Source organism: Centroberyx affinis, unplaced genomic scaffold (genome assembly GCF_046629955.1).
Source record: "Centroberyx affinis isolate AG114_WGS23_722 - 3 ecotype Tasmania unplaced genomic scaffold, CSIRO-AGI_Caff_v1 ptg003528l_1, whole genome shotgun sequence".
In the NCBI taxonomy this organism is placed as follows: domain Eukaryota; kingdom Metazoa; phylum Chordata; class Actinopteri; order Beryciformes; family Berycidae; genus Centroberyx; species Centroberyx affinis.
In genome coordinates this window covers 371,276-393,753 of record NW_027281472.1, presented here as the reverse complement: position 1 = coordinate 393,753, position 22,478 = coordinate 371,276, and the positions used below count along the sequence as shown (strand labels likewise).

The 22,478-nt window shown below is 42.0% G+C and overlaps 1 protein-coding gene across 1 annotated transcript in view; it reads right to left on the bottom strand.

Moving 5' to 3' along the window:
• cobl (cordon-bleu WH2 repeat protein) overlaps nt 1-22,478 on the bottom strand; it is a 63,788-nt gene that overhangs the window by 23,044 nt on the left and 18,266 nt on the right. Inside the window, exons 4-9 of the mRNA XM_071539857.1 lie at nt 20,594-20,804; nt 17,858-18,086; nt 15,278-15,322; nt 14,336-14,424; nt 13,894-13,965; nt 8,746-8,928 (exon numbers count right to left, since the gene is read on the bottom strand). Of these exons, the coding sequence (XP_071395958.1) occupies nt 8,746-8,928; nt 13,894-13,965; nt 14,336-14,424; nt 15,278-15,322; nt 17,858-18,086; nt 20,594-20,804 (829 nt within the window). The remainder of the gene's footprint in view (nt 1-8,745; nt 8,929-13,893; nt 13,966-14,335; nt 14,425-15,277; nt 15,323-17,857; nt 18,087-20,593; nt 20,805-22,478) is intronic.

The window sequence follows — 22,478 nt, the reverse complement described above, 5'->3', positions numbered from 1 at the left end:
ACACCTGACTTTAGCAACAGATTCAATGGTTCATGGTCTATTAAAACTCTATGGGGGATCAAATAATAAAGGACAGTGTATGGTCTACACTCTTTAACTCAATACACTCTTACACACTGCGAGCAACACGATCAAAAAGTCACCCGAAGTCCATTCATTTCCTACAAAGCTCAACAAGCTTGTCGCCATGGCTGAACTCTTCACGGTCATCAGCCATCAATAGCCAATACCACGCTTCCTTGTTTCCCAAGCAATGTGATTTGATTTCATGAACAATAGTTCAGCCTGTTAACTGAACTGTTGTTCGAAAACACACGGCTGTAGTGTAGTTTTGTGCTAAAAAGTAAATATAGGTCCACTTTTCTGCTCATTATGTGATTGTTTGGCTTCAGACAACTTGCTGCATGCTGCACAAGCTGTATAGAGTCATTTTATGGTCATTGTTTTGCTATTCTTGGAACTCTAAAGATCAGTTGTTTTGGAGAAGGTTGCTACGGACTTGTAATGTTCCTTACATCCCTAGTATAAATACATAACTTATTTTTATTGGTCAAAACTTTGTAGCCGCACAAGACCAAGATGCAATTGGAGCCTCTCACACCGCCCATAATCGATCAGAACAGAGCGACCCATCAACCAAATTGCTTGCATTTTGTACAAGCCGCTCTAACCTGGCAACATGCTTCTTTGGTGCTACGAATTATAAATGAGGAGAATACTGCAGGATTTATGAGATTTCTCCTCCTCTATTCAGCCTTGTGTGGGCTACGATTAGTGTTCATATTCAGAGCGTGGACATCTAGCAGCCACGGCGGCTGATCCATGGCTCGTGAGAAAGCAACACGACATATGAGGACACGGGTGTTTCTTAAGTGTAATGCGCCGCTACACAAAACCCATAGGAAGCCATGCAGTGTATGGGGCAGTTCGGTGTGTCCATTAAATTTTCCAGTCCATGGTTTGAGAGACGCAGGGCCCCATGTTGGAGCATGTTGATCAGATGGGGCCACCCATGAAGGCTTCGACCTGATGGCGTGACCATTCATCAGTTGTTTTGAGGGACTCTTGATGGGTGAGGGGCTTTGTAACAGGGCAACATTACAGCGCTAATGTGGAATGTGAAATGGAGTATGTGCCTATGTGTTCGTATAGGAGGGGGGGTTACAGTGTGTTGGTGTGCGTGTGTGTGCATGCATGAGCACATTCGTGTGTGCATATATGTGTGTATGCACATATGTGTGTGTGAGAGATAATAACAGCAGCTGAACTGTCTCACCAGTGTGAGGGCATTGAGGTCAAAAACATCCTAACAGCGGGGTAGAGGACGGTGGTGACAGTTTAGCGTGTGTTTGGACGTGTGTGTGCATTTGTTATAATGAACATCTGTGGGTGTGGATGTACGATGAAAATAATTTTATGTAAGAATTCTGGAGAATGTGTGTGTGTGTGTGTGTGTGTGTGTGTGTGTGTGTGTGTTAGAAGAGGCTAGCTGAGGACAAGAGCAGAAGGAGACAAATGGCTGACCCAGTTCCATTGTCATTTACACTGTCCTACTAACCCACTCTTTGAGGATTTGAATGTTTTCTTTACCTTTCGCCCACATTTTCAGTGATGATCATATATACACAGGGCGGAAGGATCACATGTAACAAGGGTATCTGGAATCCATAGCAGTTACTATAAAATATGGAGATATTACATGACAGATACATTTGCAAAAAACAAACAGGTAGATGATTGCTTGATTATTTTATATTTGGAGGAAAAAGGGCATTTTTTTGCAATTACATTGAGATTACAGACACATAATTATGTTTGGAAATAATGGCTGAAAACAGTTATAGAGGATAATAATGATATCCCATTTGCAGTCTGTGAATTGGATTACATTGTTACAGTGCAATCTATATTCTGTTGATTCTGAAGGTAATTGAAGGTAAACAGATTACCTTTATGACATGAGTCTATGTCTATGTTACTGATTACAATTTGATGCAAGTAATCACTAATCTGTAATGGATTACATTTTGAAAGTAATCTTCCCTGAATTCGCTCGCTTCATATGCACAGATGTACAGAGGAGTGCACACACACACACACACACACATGTGCACGCAGACATGCATGCAAACATGCGTCCGCTCATACACACACACACACACACACAGCCACAAACTGTTTGAGACTGATGCAAACATACATACGCCTCACAATTGTGTTCGTCCCATCCGTCCTGGCTGGTTTCATACACAAGATGTTTTGACAGCTTCAAGTGCAAACAGATCCCGAGACGCGTCCCCCTGCCTCTGGCCCCTAACTCGCACTCATACAAATCTTTGAGGTCAGCGCATAAGAATAGTAAGCCTGCAGCGTCTACACCTCAGTCACTCAAGCACAAGCCTAATCACGCATAATATTTAGGCTGTAATTGGACAGCAAAATTCACGTATGGCAAGATGAGAGGAGAATGACTGGTTTTACATGAATCATTTGTTTATATTTGTGATTTTTATGAACACTGATGTAAAACAGATCAGTTAAGAAATTTACAAAATGCTTATTTTCTATGTGCAACTGAAACTTTTCAAGACCTTAGTATGAAGATATATATACAAATTTTGATGGTCCGCTAAATTTCCGCACTTGATGTTTTCAGCTGTCGCACGAATTAAGAAACACAGCAGCACAGAAAGTTCTGGAGGGAAGCATGAAGGATGAAGGACGAGAGATGGATTGAGGAAGGGCTGGCTGTTTGTTTTGGCAGCGGCGGCCTCCCCCCTTTTCTTTGCTCCCGACTGATTGAGAACACAATGTTTTGTTCTTTCGGAAACGGAGGAGAGCGATAGAGCAATCTGGCAAATGGGTAAACATCCTTCTCTCCGTCTTTCCAAACCTCGATCGATGCCTCGTGTCGGGAGCGGCCGGGTTACCTTTCCTCTCTCTCTTCTGCCCTTGCTCTTGCTTTTCTTATTTCTTACGCTTCTGCTTTCCTGTTCTCACGCCGATTCTTATCTGACAAAGGCCAAGCGCGGCTTAACTAACCCGCAAAATACAACAACAACGAAAACGCAGCAACAATACGGCTGACCTTCCGAGCGCGTGGGGAATGGTCAGCAAGTGTAGTGAAAAACAAAAGGGAGAGAGGGTGGGCAGCGAGAGAAAAAAGAGAGAAAGAAAGGAAGAAACAAAGAAAAGAAAAGAAAGCAAGCCTGAAGGTAAACCACAAACAGGAACACTTACAGGAACAGCGCCTGTGTAAGACACGCTGAACACAGATCCAGTAGCAACCTGTGTTTTGCCTGGCAGACTGAACCGGAGCTGTGCATTAGAGCAGATTAAAGCCAGCTACCGTCGTAGACAATTACGGGACTGATGGATGGCTGTGAAAGACAAGCCTCCCTCCGCTGCCAATTCTCTATTTTCGCAAAGTGACAGATCATCGGGAGGGAGCCCAGCCAGCTCGATCAATCACAAACCCACACAGACGCGGCCAGGAATGCGGCGTGCGTGCGCAAAAAAAAAAAAAAAAAAAAAAAAAACTCCCAACACTGGAAACGGTGTTCATAACCTTCCTCTGCTACTTCGCCCCGGCGGCCATATTGCTACGCACACGCACGCACATGCATTCTCCAGCCAGAAAACCTTCAAAACCTCAGTCCCTCACTTGTCTTACCTCAATAGCCAATTGCCATCATTCAGAACTGTCCATGGTCAAACTGTGACGCTTTGTTCATTTCACTTGAGTCAAATCTAATCTCTTCTACTCTTACAAAGGTGCTCCTGCTACCACGCTTCATTTGTGTTCGTTCGACTGAGAGACAGTCATCAAACTTTAAATCCCCCATCATGGTTCACTTGTGTCATCTCCGCAAATTAGATAGTTATCAAACATTAATCCCACTTGAATATTGACTTTCCTTTCTCCCCTCTGGCTTGCGTTGCTCTTCCCCCACACCACCCACCCCTCTTTTTCTCTCCCTCCCTCCCACTCTTCCTCTGTCTCTTCTCCTCCCGGTCTCCTTTCCTTGTTTTTCTCCTCCGTTCATTTCGAAGCGCTGCCAAAGTGTAACGCCGCCAATCACCTCATCCGTGGACTGACCGCATGTCCGGCAGTCCAGTGAGAATTCAAACAAAGCTGTGTAAAATCTGAGCTTTTTCCAGTTTCCAGGTTTTTCCAGTCACTGTAAGTAATTTCTAGAGAGAATCAAAATCTGCTAAAGCTAAAAAAATAAAAAAACAAACAAATGAAATGTAGGACCTCTGAAAGTGTATTAAAAAATAAAAGGCTATATTAAAGTGTAGGTAAATAATCTATTTCAAGACATTTAAAAACATTTCAAGGACCTGCAGACAGTCTTCATACTGCTGTTACTCTTGTTACTTCTTCATCTCCTGCTCTTCAACACTCCCTGTCCTCTGCTGAACTTTCTCCCTGTCCCGTCCTTCTTCTGCGAGGTGAGGCTGGTGCTAAGAGCATGCCAACCAGATTTCATGCTGTGCTGCCTTTTTGGGAATATGACCCCAGCGCTTATACATTTTTAATGCCGCACAACCAAAATACACACATCTGATACTCGTTTATGAGGCCTGACGTTACCTTACTTTGACTTTCTGTCTGTCTCTGTGACCCTCTCAGTCACTCTCTTTCTCTCTTTTGTCGCTTTTATTTTTTTTGCTTTCTCTTATTCTGTCCCCCCCCCCTCCCCACACACACACACACACACACACACATGCAGGCTCACTCAAGGAGCACCTTCTGTTACTGAGCAGTGAAGCAGAAAGCTCAGAATTTTCTCTGAACTCCCAACCTGTATCACGAGAGGCAATGTAGACACGGCTTCCCTTCCAAACCACAATAACAGATTACTTATCGCAGTGGAAAAAAACACACACGCACACACACACACGCAAAAAAGAAAAAAAGAAAAAAAGAAAAAAACAAAACAAGATTGTGTTTCTCAATGTTCCAAAACATAATTCAATTCAGGGCTGTTCTCACAAAGGCAGACGCAGATATTGTTGGTTGTTAGGTGAGAGCAACAAAAACTGTAAACTTCTCTGACTCCATGACAACTTCTGCTCCCTGAAAATACCTCCGCCACCGACATGACCCATCCATCATACTCTCCGACATTGGCTAAGACAGTGTTCCTGGAATAGTGTGTCATGTGTCTGCAGGGCCCTTCCCATGCTCAGTGAGTATTATAGCAACCTGCCTCTCAGAAATCAGCAGGGGTCAAAATCTACTCTCATTAGTGGTCACTGACTCTGTGTAGCATATAAACCTGCAGAGACATGACTTTATATTCCTGCCTGAGAAATAATCTACCACATGCTATTGACCATCTGCATACTAGGGATGGGACGATATATCGAAATTCAATATATCGCAATAAAAAAACATGGCAATACGTATCGTGGGTCAGAAAAATGAATTGCGATATTAGCTCCATTTTATTCTACTGTAGTAATCACAAATGAGACACTTGACCATCAAAATTTCACAAACTCACAATCCAAATTATGATATAATTGATATTAGAGCTGCAACAATTAATCGATTAATCGTTTAGTTGTCAACTATTAAATTAATCGCCAACTATTTTGATAATCGATTAATCGGTTTGATTTTTTAAGAAAAATAGGTCAAAATTCTCTGATTCCAGCTTCTTAATGTGAATACTTTCTGGTTTCTTTACTCCTCTGTGACAGTAAACTGAATATCTTTGGGTTGTGGACAAAACAAGACATTTGAGGACGTCATCTTGGACTTTGGGAAACACTGATCGACATTTTTCACCATTTTCTGACATTTTATTGACCAAACAACTAATCGATTAATCAAGAAAATAATCGACAGATTAATCGACAATGAAAATAATCGTTAGTTGCAGCCCTAATTGATATATTAATCTGAAATTGTTTACATTCTAGAAAGTCCATGGAATCGCTTTGTGGCTCAGAAATAAACATAATTCTGCACAGTCATACTTTGCTGTCGCTGAACTTTTATTTATTACATTGTATCATGGTTGTATTGAATCATGAACCCCATATCACGTATCTAATTGTACCATGAGATAAGCCTATCATCCCATCCGTACTGCATACTGGTAATCATACTGGTAATTTCAAAGCCTATCCTTGATTGAGTTGATTGATCACTGATCACCCCTTGGAGCATTCAAAAGTGGTCATACCAGCATTTCTGTTTTTATCAATGCTACTGCAAACATGTCAGGAATGATTTCCGTCAAAATCGCCTCCAAAAAGTTCTCTCATTTATTTGTACTGCTACTTGTACCACAGCTCACACAGGTAAAGTGAATGTCTTGCGTGCAACGCTTTAAGAAATCGTTTCATTACCATGGTTTTCACTAAGAAACACTAACAGGGTGTGGAACCAATTTCCCCAAAACAAAAACACCAGCATAAAAATAATGCGAAGGAGGGGCCTGAACCTCGAGGCCATCATTTACATTACTGTTACATTTCAGGCATTAAGATGAAATATAGTGCGTGATATGAAGCAAATGTATGATGATAAAAAGCTTATAATTGTCTGCTAAATTGCCATCTGGATTTCCTTAAAATGTGGCGATAAAGTTGACCCATATAGCCGCTGTAGGCTATAGAAACATTCAACGATATATGAGTCTCATCATTTTGTCAATGATGTTAATCTAACTACGCTCTTACTACGACTTAAACTGGCCACCTACAGTGATCTCAGCCTCTCCAAAGGCTATTTGGAGCATTCAGCTTCATTATAACAATCTCATCAGTCTTATAGCTTTCATCAGGATGTCAATGTCCATTACTGTGGCTTGTAAGTCACTGTTAATTGACCACCTAAGCTTGTGCAGAGCAGAGGGAGGTCCATAATGAGGACAGTCACCATGAAAGGCTGTCCTCACATGAACTTCGATCGTGTGTCTAATCTTCTTCTTCTCACACACACACAAACCGAGGTCATATAGATACAGACGAATTGAATGAGCAGCACAGTGGGGTAGATTGTGGCACAAAGCAGCATGTTGAAGCACTGGCCAAGTTCCTTTACTGTTTCTTTGGATATGATAATGTATGGTGCAGCAAAAGCCAAAACACAACTGCCGCATTTGATAGCCAATTGTGTGTGTTCCATCCCATCTATTGTGGAATGGACCTGTACCAAAATGTACGACGTTGTGCCAGGTTTTTTTTAGTGTAGCTAAATATTGCCTAGAATAATTACTATGCCAATTTCCATGTAAATGTGAATATACAATATGGATTCTGATTGTGATCTGATTTTAAATATTGAATTGCTCAGAGCTCTTTAATGCCAATCCCCCTGAGAAACTGTCCTGAGAAGACCTAGCCGCTTTGACAGCCTTCACTGTCTGCCATGCATCTAAATCCTTTTTAATCACATGCACACACACCAAACGCAGAGCGAGCACGCTGCTAACCTTTGAACCTCTCACACTTCTGCTCTGTCCTCAGATGACGCCGTCTAATCATACTGCCTGCTACTCAGTCACTAATCTCTGTATGGCACATCTGGTCTCTGTCATAGCTCTTAAACTGACATCTGGCCAGCTAAATTACCATCTCTCACTGTACGTCTATCATTTGCAATACTAAGAATAATGACAACTATTGCATCTTAATAGTCGCAAAGCGCAGTAAAATAAACCTCAAGAACAAACCCTGAACATCTATAATTAAAAGTAAGTAAAAAAGTAAGTAAAACTGTATCCCAAAAAGCAAGTCATCTGGTAGCTAGTAGTTGTTAGACTTAAGCCGCTATGAGTCGATAACATGCTTGAACTGTGGTGAGCTGCAGACTTCTTGCTGAAATGCACTAGCCCAGCCCCAATCTTGTACACAACCTTGCTCTTTCAAGCTCCATTATGAACTACAGTGGACAGATAATGGAATATGCTGGTTCAGCTCAGCTCTGCTCAGTTCAGTTTAGCTCAATTAAGATAAAGGTAACCTCTGCAGGATTTTGCATAATATGTCGCTGTCAAATGAACTGTGATGGCAGCCGCTTTCTTGCGGGATATTTTCATTATTTCCCGTCTCTGTTGCGTTTGATGGACAAGACCAAACCAGACAGAGTGAAACTATGAATCATTTCATTGGGGCTGTCTCCAACATCAACGGCCACTTCCTATTCTCATCACACCTCATTTTTCAGAAAGGTTTTATTGAGAAGTTCCGCTCCTCTACGCTCATTTCACTTGAATTAGAGAGTACAACAGCATCATTCCTCCAGAAAAATAAGCCCTATTATCAGAGGGGAGGATGAAGGATGTTTGCAAAACAGCATTTCCCAGAATGCCGTCATAACACCATAATGAGACTGCAGGGAGCTGTTGCTCTGATGCAGATGACACAGGTCACTGTGACCTTGAGCCAAGACACCCAATGGAAAAGAGGTTCAAAGAGTCAAAGAGATACTGCAGCTTTCAGATGTCCTATTTCAAGTTAACCCTCAACTCTAAGGAATTCAGACATTTCACATGGTAAGGACCTTCTTTCAAGCTGAAAAAGCTGCTCTGTATCATCCTTAAATACGATTAAGCATTCATTTGTGTGTGAACTTTTGTGTGTGTGCATGTGTGGGTTTATGTGTCCATACAAGCATCCATTAAGTCTCTGTATGCCTGTTTGTGAGTTGGTGTATATCTCTTTGTGCATGTGTCTAAATCTAAGGGACACACAAACAGTTTGGACTCAGCTCTGTCCCCTCACCTGGTAGGCTTCAAAGCTGTAGTGTCCCAGGCTGGGCGTCGGGGCCCCCGGCGGCACCGGGGCCCTCCTCTTCTTGGATTCAGTCTTGGGAGACATCCTGGCGATGTTCATGACCGATTGGGACTGTCCCAGGGTGCTGGGCCGAGCCTCCACACAGGGGACCATGGACACTGTGGACAGACCCTGGGGGTGGGGTCACAAATAAAGAGGGGTTCAGATGGAAGAATACTCAAGTATGCTAAGATAGGAACAAACATGTACATGCATAAGTGGTTCCGTCTATTACTTTTTTTTATTCTCAAACATGCATATTACAGGCGTAATGATTCAACGACTCGGACTGATGCACCGGGTTTGCTGTCTAAGACACAGCTGCATTGATTCAAACAGCTTGGGAGGGAATAACAGCTAAATTGATGCAGGCTTCTCTCTATCAGAAAAGCCTAATATATCAGTCATATCTTTTTTTTATTTTAGCACCTAATAATGTCATCTACTCCTTGTGTGTTGTCAGCCGAGTGAAGGTTCACATCACATGTCTCCTCGCCCCTCACTCAAAGAAAACAAACTTTCTCTCTGACTATTGTTTTGTTAAGAATGTCAACTAACGGACAGCAAATATACGACGCACCAAACATAATAAAAATGGAAAACTTGGCAATATGCAGAACTAGCTCTACTAATCTGACGTCCCATGCTGAGAGACTCCATGGACACTCTGTGGGAGAGAGAGTCCCTGCTTCACCTCCTCACCTGCAGCCAGCAGTAGCACTAGCTACAGAGAAGGTATGAAAATGTTCTTCCATGTTCCACTGGACAACAGCTCTGCACTGAAGCCACTGCATATGCAAACATAACAGCAAGGTAGTATTAGTAAATAATGGCCTTAAGGATTATTTTGAGTTGACTGATTTTCATTTTTAACTATCAACAAATGAGAATAAAATGAATGCAATAGGATGTTATCATGGTCATCAAAATGTGAAGAAAACCATTTTAATGTATATCTTTCTCTCACATACATAACTGGATGGATTTATGCCTAAACATTCCTTCTTGCAACCAGTGGCGAAACAATAGAGAGAAATAAAAATGGAACGGTTTGCACTATATTGAATTGCATATCGTATTGCCACATCGTATTACATCTAGACAAGGCTGAAACAAATCATATTGAATTGGTAGCTGCTTAAAATGTATCTTAGGTTGAATCGTGGATTCCATATCGAGATGCATATCCAATCAGCCTCATAAGGAAAGATTGACACCCCTAAACACACACACACACATTCGACAGACGCACACATTTCCAAAAGGTGTAGGCCATTCTACAGTCACAACAATTATTGCAACATTTATCTGAACAAATTCAAAGTGCCACCTCATTTTCAAAGGGTGGCTGCTCCTGACTGAAGCATTGGAAGAAAAAAGGGGTTTTCCATATCTGATCAAAGCGAGCCCAAAGTGCTCCTGAAAATCTGAACCTCCCCACGGCTCGGCTTGGTACAGACCCCTGGCACAACGGGGGAACCAGACCACGCCTCGCCCCCATGATCTAAGAAAAGAAATGTGTTTAAAAGCAGATTAATTGATGCGTTCGGACAATGCCTGGATACGGCATAAAAGCAGAGCGAAAAAAGGAACATAAAGTTCAGGTCATTAGAGGTAATTGGACCCAAGGCTAGAACATCTCACAGTGGGGAGGGATGGGAAAATAAAGTTGCTCTGGAAAAGCCTTGAGGAGAGCAGTCCGGTAGCTTTTGAAGATGGTAAAACGATTGTTATGCAAGCTGTCCAAATTATTTATCTTATTTTATTGAGGGACCTGGTGTTATTTAACTCCCTGTGCTGTACTTTCCTGAGAGAGACAGACAGGGGGGGGGGGGGTGGGGGGCGGGGGAGGTTGGGGGGAATAGAGAAGGAGAGAACAGCACGACACACTTAGGACTTTTTGTACTGTAAAATATTACAGCCGCCCTGATTATGAAATGCATCTCGCTCCTCGGCTACAGGTATCAGGGCTTATCAAGACATCATCTCCCTTAGGAACCTTGTTATATGAACTGCCTTTCCTTTCCTTGTGTCAGTTGCTGCTGTGTTACATCAGAGAGGCGATGATAACACGTGGTGAAGGGTGGAGGATAGAGACGGCATCCAGAGCTGAGTCACAGAAGCATACTGCCTTAAGCTGGGAACTATGTGTGTGTTTGTGTGTGTGTGTGTGTGTGTGTGTGTGTGTGTGTGTGTGTGTGTGCGAGTATTTCTTGGCTGCAAGACAGACCCTTCCAGATGAACTTTTCACACGGCAGTGTGTTCGTGGCCGACACTCTCACGAGAGAATTAGCAAGAGCAAACAGTTGCATATTCCTGCTCTCTCTCTCTCTCTGTCTGTCTCTCTCCCTCCCTCTCTCTATGGGGAGGAAAGGAAGAGAGGAGGAAATGGGGGAAGTCAAGGAATGGTGCCATTTCTATTTGGAGTCCTAAAGAGGAGCATGTTCTCACTTCACCTAGAACACAATGTTCAAAGTGGGAAATTCACATGAACTCTCTCTGACTCTCTCACTTGCTCTCTTCCCATCTCTCTTCTTTTGTACACAATCTAAAATCTGCTTAAACAGTGAGAGAGAGAGGAAAAAAGAAGGTAGTCAGTGTAGCGTTTGGGGAAACCCAAACTCACAGTATGTTGGTAATTACACAGCGGGTAACTTAAGAGGTGACTACAGAACCTATCACCCCCCTGCATAACCAGGAACATTATTGTTATAATAATCTCTGGGGAATGCCTTCCAGCCCTAAACGCAGCGATCGCACTGCCAAGACCGCACAGCCCAAATACAGTCGCACTCCACGACAACAACATCACCACCTACTAAAATGATAGCCATACTCTCCTAACCTCCAGTGCTCTATCCATGTTCTGGGACACGATGTGATCTGATGTCATCTAAAATTGTCAGCCATGTCACTGAACATCCTAGGCCATAATCATACTTCACAGAGCATGGGAAAAGCATGTTTTCCCCTATTTTGTATCCATTTGCTCAGACAAGGGAGTGATGTAGCATCGGCTTTGCCCTATAATATGATGCTCTTCGAACATGTGAGTGTTTTAAGACCACACACACAGACACACACACACACACACAAGCAGTAGTTTAGCCCCTAATGAGCAGAGATAAGAGGTTGGGCTTTTAGTGCTAATGTAGCCAAGGTAGGGTAATCTGATGCCTTCGGACTGATAACGCTGTCTGCGTCTATGTGTGTGTGTGTGTGTATGCTTGTGTATGTGTGTGGTCTGATAACACTCACTGGCTCAGAGACAATCATATCAGAGTGAAAAAGCTCAGCTGCATAAAAGCCCATTGGCAAAGCAGATATGACTGAGAAACAGTAAGACGAATAAATATAACTCCTACGTTGTGAATTCAATTTCAAGGTATTCTAGGATTTGACAGCAGAGGAAATGCCAAACACTGTGTCTGTATCGCTTTGAATGTTCACTCTATACTATGGTGTCTCCATAGTATGATTTTCTACTCATTTTCTTGTCTTTCTTCATTGTTATTTGTCTCAAAAAGACAAAAATGATGACGAAGACAACAAAGATGACAACGAGGAAAAAGCAGAACAAGAGGGAGAAGAGGATGATAATGGTGGTGATGATGATGATGATGATTGGATGTTGGTAGGCCAACCGCCCAATGCTGAAGGCAGCGCAGGCAACAAAGAGGGAGAAGGGTGGATGAGTGGAACCAGAAGTCTGGAGCTGGGAGGGACGCTAATGAGCCAGAATGAGCCAGGCAGTGTTCCTCCAGCTAATACAATCAAACGCCGTATCGATCCGAGGTGAGCCACACATGGCTGCTGCTGCTGCTGGAGAGGGGATCGGGGGTTCGAAATCGAATAAACGTGATTGAGTTACAGACATAACAGGTAGAGAGATCGGCTTAATGCAGCTTCTAATAGCGCGTCTGGTTTAACATGGACGCACGCTGCAAATGCGTACTAGAGTGGTGCTGGAGAGTGTTTTGTTTGGAGTAAATATTTCTAAATTCAGTTGTTAAAGGTTTCTGTCATCAAAAATCCACCATTCAGCTGATGTGGGCAACATAGAAAATAAACATAATGCTAAGTTAATTGGAATACTGTAATATATACAGCAAGACAGGTGATCCTTAGATACTAGATCTCCAAAAATGTGCCTTCACCTTTGGAGAAACTGACATATACCTTGCATGACAATATGAAAGGATTCATCAATACATGGCATCCAGTCATAAATGCAGTAGATCCCTATGGGTTGCACTTTCTTCTACGTAATTAAAGGTCTTGGAGTTATTTGTTACCAAATGTCTTGTTTCAGCTGTATGCCTGTTGAAGCCTAACGTGTGTCCTTTCCTTTTTTTTTCCTGTGTGTGTTGGACTCGTTTTTGTCAATTATGTATTTAAGTACGTTGTGAATTGGTGTGATTCCTGCTGTTGTTACCGTCATTGTATTTGTTGTGACGAATGAAAGAAGATTGGTTCTGTATATGCATTTGGATAATGTGAAATGACTAATGTGAATGCAAGAGGAACCTCAAACAAAAAGATTATAAAAAAAAAAAAGAAAACATCATTCAAGCTCTTTGATATCAGTTCAGATTTTTTTCCCCTTATTTTCCAGGGTCTGGAGTTTATAGTAAATCTCTTCAGGGCTGGTTGTAGCCAATAGGCTTTACTCCAGGAGCACAGATTGTACAGTGTCATTCATTCATGACTGAAAAATAGTTAGACAGTTAGACAGTCTTTGATCAGTAGCTACTCCTACTGAGACTTGTGATGAATATGCAGCCCTGAAAGCCTGCTGTCTAACCTCATGGAGACAGTTGCTGCCCTCTAGCGGAAGACGTGGAGAATGACCACAAATCAACAAATCATGTGTACACAACCGACAGGCCCTGTTCTGTGGATATAGCTTTAAAGTGAAGGCCTTTATCCCATCCATCAAGCTGAATGCCATATCCGTCTATCACTCAGACATATAGGATCTGAATGCTTCAGAGAGGAGAGTTAAGGTTAAGAGGCAAAACAAAAAACGCCAAATCCCACTTGGATATCAGTTAGTTACCAGATACTGTAGGTGTCAGAGGTGTTAGCAGTACTTACGTTGGAGTGTGTGTCTGTATTTTGCACTACTTTATCATCAGCGTCATCCATGTCCACAGATGTTGCCTCAGTCTGAAAACGGAAGGCACAGCTAACATGCAGCATTCAACTGATCAGCCATGCAGTTAGCAGGCGTCAGCTATCACTTTGTATTAATACAACATGAATGGCACGCATCACCCAAGGTTAGTCTGTTAATTATTGTAACCAATAAAATTTTTCCATGGCACTTATGCACTGCAAATCAATAAGATAAGCTTGGGACTATTGAATTATCATGTATCTTAATGTAATAATCCTGACATATCAACATATCATAGGCCAGTATTAAACTCCAATATTAAAACATGCTTACAATATTAAAACTGAAATGATTAGTGTTTTCCTTTAATAGTCAAATGAATATGCCTTTTATGTAAATACCATATAAGAGGCATCTTACCTTAGATTTCCTCCTGCTGAACTTGAAGATTCCCAGCAGGCCTTTCTTCTCGGCTCCGCCCAAAGAGGTAGTACTGGAGCGGATGGATTCTAGAAAAGACAAAAAGACAACATCACTTATCACTGCTACAGTAGGGCAGAATAGAGAGGAGAGGAGAGGAGCGAGGAGAGGAGAGGAGAGGAGAGGAGAGGAGAGGAGAGGAGAGAGGAGAGAGAGGAGAGGAGAGGGGTATGGGACAAAATAGTGTTGGACCAGATGGAGTCAACACCTCACAGATTATAGAAAAGCAATGAATAGAACAGGGACAATTGAAAATTATGGAAAGCAAAAAGACCAGTGTAAGGCAGAGATTAATTATGAGGAATACAGGAGAATGAATAGAGAAATGATTCCAACATGCATTAATTTGTTAGGTTAATGACATAGCATAACATTAAGTGTGTTTCCTAAAAGTCAAAATAGTTTTCATCTTTTCATCATTTTGAAATTGTCTTAGTGACTGACTAACAGTCACAAACGCCACTCACAGAGAACTGAATGGGATGATCTTATGAGGTTTCCTCAGTAGAGGGCACTATAGATTTATTTTTCCCAAGGCCCACCTCTATCTCACCTTCACACTCTACAAAGCATTGACTAAGAATTTCTCTTGATAACACTGTTGGCTTGAGCACAGGGAGATACGGCTGTGGAGGCAAACTAACCTCGGTATTCAAAAACCACACAGAGCTATAGAAACGGGTTATTCAGACAGTATGCTGAGGACTTAGGAAAAAATCAAATGTTTTCTTTAAGATGGATAGCTGACAAGCAAACAAGCATTTCCGCTACAATAAACAAGCAGGGTTAATGAGCAAGCAGCAGCAATTTGGGGTTAAACAGCTACATGGATTGGTGGAGAACAGCGACGCTACGGCAGACAACAGTTATTATGAATAATACCTGAGTAGTTAAGAGCGGGGGCAGAAGCCATTTTAGGCTGGAGAACTGGAAAACATCACAGGGTTTAAAGAACACATGAAGTCACTTGCAGATTATTGATCAGCATTGAAAAGGACTGTTTCATTTGGTGGAAAACACAGTAGGTTTTAGGCCCGTTCAGGCTTAGTTAGTCTATTAAAGTTTACTTTCTATCATAGTTTATCTCAGAGATAATGTCCACCACAAAAAGCCTTCTAGTGTTTAACCAAAGGAAGAAATAGTTCATGTATCTTAACCAATTATAACTCACACTGAATCAAGTACATTATCTTTAACAGGGCCAGGTTACATGTCATTCATAAAAACTGCGGAATGTTGTATAAAGTATTTGACAGCACACTAGCATTACAGAATAGCATTTAACCATAAAAGTTACATCGTGTTCTAAAAGCTAAGCAATTACATCCTTTATGAGCATAAAGCATGACCTTTTCCTCGAAGATCACACTCATTGACAATGACATTATCTCTAAATATGAGCGGGCGTGGGCTTACTGCCATGGTAATGTCCCATAACATCTGATCTTAAACGTTGCACAACATCCTACGAGCTAAAGGCTGAAACAGCCTCCATAATAAAGAGAACACACCCGGAGAGAGCATGTATTTATCAAGGCTAATTTAGCCAAATATGTAAACACAAGCTCATGGTTTTGTTTATGCTATGCAGTATCAGCATCCTGATTAAACTGATGTTGACAGACCTCGCTGCATTGCATTTTATGTCCTGTAAGTACTGTAATTTGAATGTTGGTTAGATTGCAGAGACTGTAATTGAATGTAATGTTGGTTTAGTGGTTCATTGCACCGAAAAAATTATCCATGATCCATGCTTTGCTCTGCACCCATTATATGCACAATCCTTTCTCCTGTCTTTCCTGAGTATACAGTGCTACTATCTGGAGAAAGTGATAAAATGCTGAAGGTGAGTGGACTCTGTAGTTTAAAGGCAAACTGCAGTGTCATACTTTATTGATCGTCATGGGGAGTTTCTCTTTTCTCTTGCCCCCTGCATATGGGGGTCAGAGGTCAGGGTTCAGCTACACGACAAGACCACTAGTGCCTGATTTGTTCATATTTAAAGGCCCAACGCATAATTGTATAAACACATATACTTTGGCATCAATTCACAAAACTTCCTATCTACATTTCCCCAAAATGGCTTTAACTAGCTTACTCATAGAAAAAACAAATGCTTCACTGCGCTCAAGGAAAAATAGGTGCGCTTCACCCAACTACTCAATATGCAATAAGAAAAAAAGGGGCTTGCACTCCAAAAGATGACCGGATATGCAACTTGAATGCACAGAGGGCAGAGAGGTACCGACGTCTCAGCTACTGGCTTTCATCAGTGAAAACAATCAGAGACCATGCTTGACCGATTTCGAGGCAGTCAGCAAGGTTGAAGTCATCCCTAGAGAACGTCTATTGCAAAAATCACACAGACTAAATAAACCAAGGCCTGTTAATTATATACTTATGTACAGTCCTTTTACACCGGTAATTAAATCAGTAGTAAGTAAACACCGGCATATTCTTAAGTCTGACATAACTTTAAATAAAGCGTCTGAGCATCCGCCAATGTTCACACACAAACCCAGACAATATAAAACATAGGCTGGTGAGAGCTGGTGTGCTTGCAAGCCTGCATTTATACAAGGTGCAGGAATTGTGTGTCTTGTGACCATGTCATACGTTTGTTCTCATACTGGGAAAAGATATGGCATAAGATCATGTATCACGTGCAGTTCATGTAGTCTGTTTGCTTACATGCCCATGCAATAAGTTCTATGTTGGTAAGACCTCAAGGAAATGAAAGGTAAATCTGGGTGAACATAGGAGCAATATCCAAAGAAATTATTTAAATTCACCGGTGACAAGACATTTGTTGGAGAAAAATCATGAAAAAAAGGATCTGAAATGTATTGACATAGATACAGTCTCCTGTATTCAAAAGGATGGTGACATAGAAAAGTCACTTTTTAAGTGTGACACTAGATGGATTTACAAGCTCAACATCGTATTTCCAAATGGGTTGAATGAACAGTTCATTCTCACCCCGCACCAGCTGGTTGATCAATCACATAATATTGTAGGCGATCTATATAGTCGATTGTATGAAGTACCTGTCAGTACACTGATGAAAGCCAAAAGCTGAAACATCTGTGCCTTTCTGCCCTCTATGCATGGAAAGTTTTTGAACGCAGTTGCGTCTCAGGTCATGTTATGGAGTGTGAACCCCTGTTTTTTCTTAACTAGCCTACTAACAATAGCCACCACCTTTTAAGAGCAGAAACTAGGGTTGGGTCAATTCATTTTCAATTCTATCAATTCAAAAAGTGGATTTTATTCAAAATAATAGCAAATTAGAAATATTTGCCATTAAAATCCATTCTATAAGGAAATTATTAAAAAAAGATTCTCTATTATGGGAACTGCAGTTCCAATATACATTATGAATTGAGTGAATTGAAAGTGAATGCACCCCAAACCCTGGCAGAAAACACAGAGTTATATATGTGTAGCCTGTAGCATTTTTACCCAGACTCTGGTCGTGCACGTAGAGCTCCTTGATGCCCAGCTGTGTGAGAGATTTGTCCAGCGGTAACTCGTGGCGGCTGACGCTGTCCTTCAGGAGCAGAACGTGCGCCGGGTCGAACTCACACTTGTCGCAGATGACCGGCACCAGAGTCTGAAGCGGCACCAGCGGGTTGACCCGCACCACTGCCTTCTGGCTGCGGTGGAAGTTCACCACCAAACGCACTGTTTTCTGATACAAAGAAGGGACAGGGGAGGAGAAAAGGAGAGATTGGTGTCAAATGACTGGATTAAAGAAAAAGACATTTAGGTTTACAGTGTAGGAAGCTGTATGGAGTGGGTCTCCTCCAATGGCTACATCTGTATGTCAAAGGCATGTGGGAAAGAGGAATGAAAGAGGTACAGAGGTAGAAAAAAGATGGAGACTGGGCAGAAAGAATATCCAGAGAGCAACGTACAAACTATAACTAATTAACATATAAAAATGTTATGCTTTCTTTGTATCTTGTTCTGTAGAGATGAAAATAAAATTTTTATTGAAATATAGGAAGAGGAGAGGAAGGAAGAGGGAGAGACACCCAAACATGCAAAGACAACTAAATAATCAGTAACTTAAGGTTAGACTTTACTTGCTGACAGAAGAAAGGACATTGTTTAATAGACTAGAGATGGAGCTAAGGACACTAAACTCAGCTATCTGAGGCTGTCTGGTCTGGGCATGTGTGTGTGTATGTGTGTCTGTGCCTGTGCTATTATGTTCATGCACGTGTGTGTGTTTCAGCAGTCGGCCCCACAGCACTACATGGTGCTCTGTTATGGAGAACAGAAAGCCCTGCCGCTCTGTACAGCAGCCTTTATCACTGAGCGGCCCAAACACACAGCGTGTTCAGCTTCAAGATCACCTCTGTGAAAACAAGCGCACCACTCAGGAGTCAAGAGCCTGAAGAAATCAAACAATGGCTCTTTCAGTGGGCGGCTCTTCAAGGACATTTGTATTTGAAGTAACACCAGTCAACACAATCAACAACAGACTTATACTGTCTTTAGACCAGAAACTATTACATATACAAACTGTGTAGGTGAGATACAGAAAACCCCAAATAAAAACTGCAACTGTTTTGTTTGCAAATGTGATCAAAATTGAAATTGTATAACCTGGAAATTAAATTTTTTTTACATTTTGGGTGCCTACAAATAACTGTCTTGGTGCAGCTTTTTTGGGGTAACTTCTATAGAGTGAACATGGCAACCCCTCTCCGGTTATCTGTTCTAACCAATCAAATGTCAGCTTGACTTTGTTTACCTCAAAGCTCTTTGTTATTGGCTAAAATCAAATCCCCTCCTTGAGGCTTCCTCTCACAGGAAATGATTTTAGAATATTGCCCATTTTCAATGAAAAAACTCTAAATTTACTTTTTTACTTGGTAGCACTGGTGCTCCCAACTTCAAGTTTTTGATGTTGGGAGCACCAGCGCTACCAAGTAAAAAAGTAAATTTAGAGTCCTGTCACACCCCAAGAGCTATATCACACCAAAGTAATTTCATTTTAAGTGCAGAGAGTGGTGGGGCGATGAGAAGAGAGATGGGACAGGGGAGAGGGGTGATTGATAGCAGCGCCTGAACCGGTGTCAGTCTCTGGCCTGAGGCCACCGGGGGTCAAAGGGAGAGGGAGCAGCCAGTGAGCCCTGAGAAGAGCAGAGAAATAATGCATGGTAACTAAAGGTAAGGCACTCATCAAATATTCACACTGTAGGAGGAGAGAGGAGGAGAGCCGAGAGGGCGAGAGAAAGAGGCAGAAAGGGAGAGAGGGAAAGAAAGAGACTCATGCTCGGGAGAAATAATAAAGAGGTGCAGATAAGCTTGTGAGATGTAAAAAGAGAAGGCAACCAGGGAGAGATAAATAGTGAGAGTGAGCGAGAGAGAGAGAGTGAGAGAGAGAGAGTGAGAGAGAGAAAGAGAGCGAGAGAGAGAGAGAGAGAGACACATAGAGAGAGATATAGGAGACAGAAAGGAGAAGGCACTCTCAAACTGAGAAACTAGAGTGTCAGGACTGACTCCCATGTCATGCTCGGCCAGGTTACGTCCCAGCCGGCTTCCTACCTTAGCATGCGCCCTTAACGGTTTCACTGGCCTTGCTTTCTGCCAGCGGTCAGTGGTAAAAGGCAGAGAGGGGAGGGACATTACATAGGGCTACAGGGTGTTATGGTAATGATGTATGCATACGTGCAGATTGCAGAATTGCAGAATACTAAGGCAAAAACAAACCAGAATACCTCCAGTATTCTGGACTAAAATAATCAGATTAAACTACATTACTTCATGCGGAGCACAACAAAACCTGTCATGTATGCCATTATTGAGCTAATTTACAAATATATCTTCATACAGTGTGATTTGCCAAATTCAGCAGTAAACAGTAAGACATTAGGCATGATGTAAATGCTAGCAAATAGATATCGACATGCAGCTACACACCGATAAAACACAAAGTCAGAGTTATTTCTTTACTCCTGCAGCATTTCCATTAATCACTTTGCACTAACCTGCTATTGTGTCAAATCCTCACACATACATGTCACTGCAATCAAAACGCACAGGAATCCAAACCGCTCATAAAAAAAACATATTTCTGTACGTTTGAAACATAAAAAAAAAATGCTTCAACATGTCTAAATTCAAAAACGCAAAGCACGCATGACAAAGCGAACAAAGTCCGGATCGCAGCGTCAGGCACCTCACCTCTGGCACTTTGGGCGCCGGTCTGCGCACCACTTTCTCCTCCCAGACTTTCTCCTTGATGAAGACGCAGGCCACGTTCAGGGAGCCCAGCAGCGCGTTGGGCTTGAAGCCCAGAGGGTGGCCCTCGGGCGACAGCAGCTCCAGGGTGTGCAGGGCCGGATTCAGGTGGTAGCGGCTGCACAGCTCGACCAGTAGGTCCATCAGCGCCTTACTGAGAGAGGGAGAGAGAGAGAGAGAGAGGGAAGGGGGGGAGAGAGAAAGTGAAAGAGGGGGAGAAGAGGGGGGGAGGGAAGGGAGGGAGGGAGAGAGAAAGAAAGAGCCGCAGGAAGAGAGGGAGACAGAGAGAGAGGGAGAAAGAGAGAGAAGCAGGATGGAGGATAAGGTTACACTCCCCTGCCTGGCTTTAGCTCCAATAGATAGAGTAGTAATTACTTGATACAACAAAACAGAGACACACTCTCACCTGTTATAAGAACAGACCGCTAATTGGTACAGACAAAGGCTAACTCAAGATTTAAAACACTCTGAGATAGTTTCACAGGCATAGATTGAAGGGCTTGAAGGGCAATAGCGCAGTTTTTGACATATAGGTTAAAGGTCACTCTTTGGCTTGAATCCTACTGTACAGATAATTGTTGGCCATTTTGCGCTTATTTAATCATAGAAAATATATGAAAATGTCATCCTGAAAAGTCACAAAAATCACTCCATATGATAGAAAAGAGAGAAAAGAAAAAGTGACACATTAGAAGTGGTCATGACTTTTACATCCTAGTACAGCAAGTATAGAACCAGACTGAAACTCACCTAAATAAAATATACTTATAAGAGCAGTATTTAGCTCTTCTAATGAGAGATGGTTGTGGGAACATAGCCATAGGCCCCAAAATGGCCCCAAAATGGCAGAAAAAAGGCAGAAAAGCAGTTGTCGATTATGTTTCATGTTAACATTTGCATGGTTTATATACAGTGCAGGGAGAAATTCTGTCAGCGCAAAGTTTGAGTGGGTGTAGACTGAAGAGGTAAAGGGCAAAGGGTAAATATACTGGCATAAAGGAGCAATGAGAGACCAGCTACCTACTACCTGTTCATATGACAAACTACTTAGGTCCATATAGTCAGAAGTTCTGAGGTCTGCTTTGTGTGTGTGTGTGTGTGTGTGTGTGTGTGTGTGTGTGTGTGTGTGAGACTGATGTGAAGCAGACGGAGGGGTAGGCCTATAGTTCTAGCTGTCAATCCTCAGATAAAGAAACTAAGAGAGACAGTCTCCAATGTTTTCTGGGAACAGCCAGATCATATGACAGAACTGAGAGGGAGATACCGCTACAAAGGACACCATTGACAATCACTAACACACTACAACTAAAACAAAATCCACACAGGCCATATGAGTCAGCCTAAGCAGAGCAGTCCTGGGAAAAAAATGTCTTCAAAAATCTTTCATGACGCAAGGACCAATCTAATCCAAAGATAATGCATTTATAACTGTCAGAAATTCTATTAAATCAGAATTGAAACAGAATTTTACTTCTTAGAGATACAAATGAATAACAATGATGATAAATGAAAGGAGTACTTGATCTGTCTTATTGTGGTTGTGATGTGATCTGGGTATTTGAGAGTGCTCAAATATATAGTTCAACATGCCTAAAGAACTGTGTTTTGTGCAGAGATTGGCATCATATGTGCATTTTATCATGGTATTCACCAAAATCTCCTTGGCCAGAAACAGGAAATGTTGAGATAATAGTGACAGTATCCTATCAGAACTCCTCAGATTCACAACACATCTGCTCAACAGCGCTCCCTATAGGGAAACATCCAAGCCTATGACTGGAGTCATTTAATTTGCTTGAGGTAGTTTACTGCTTGTTGCATTATGCTT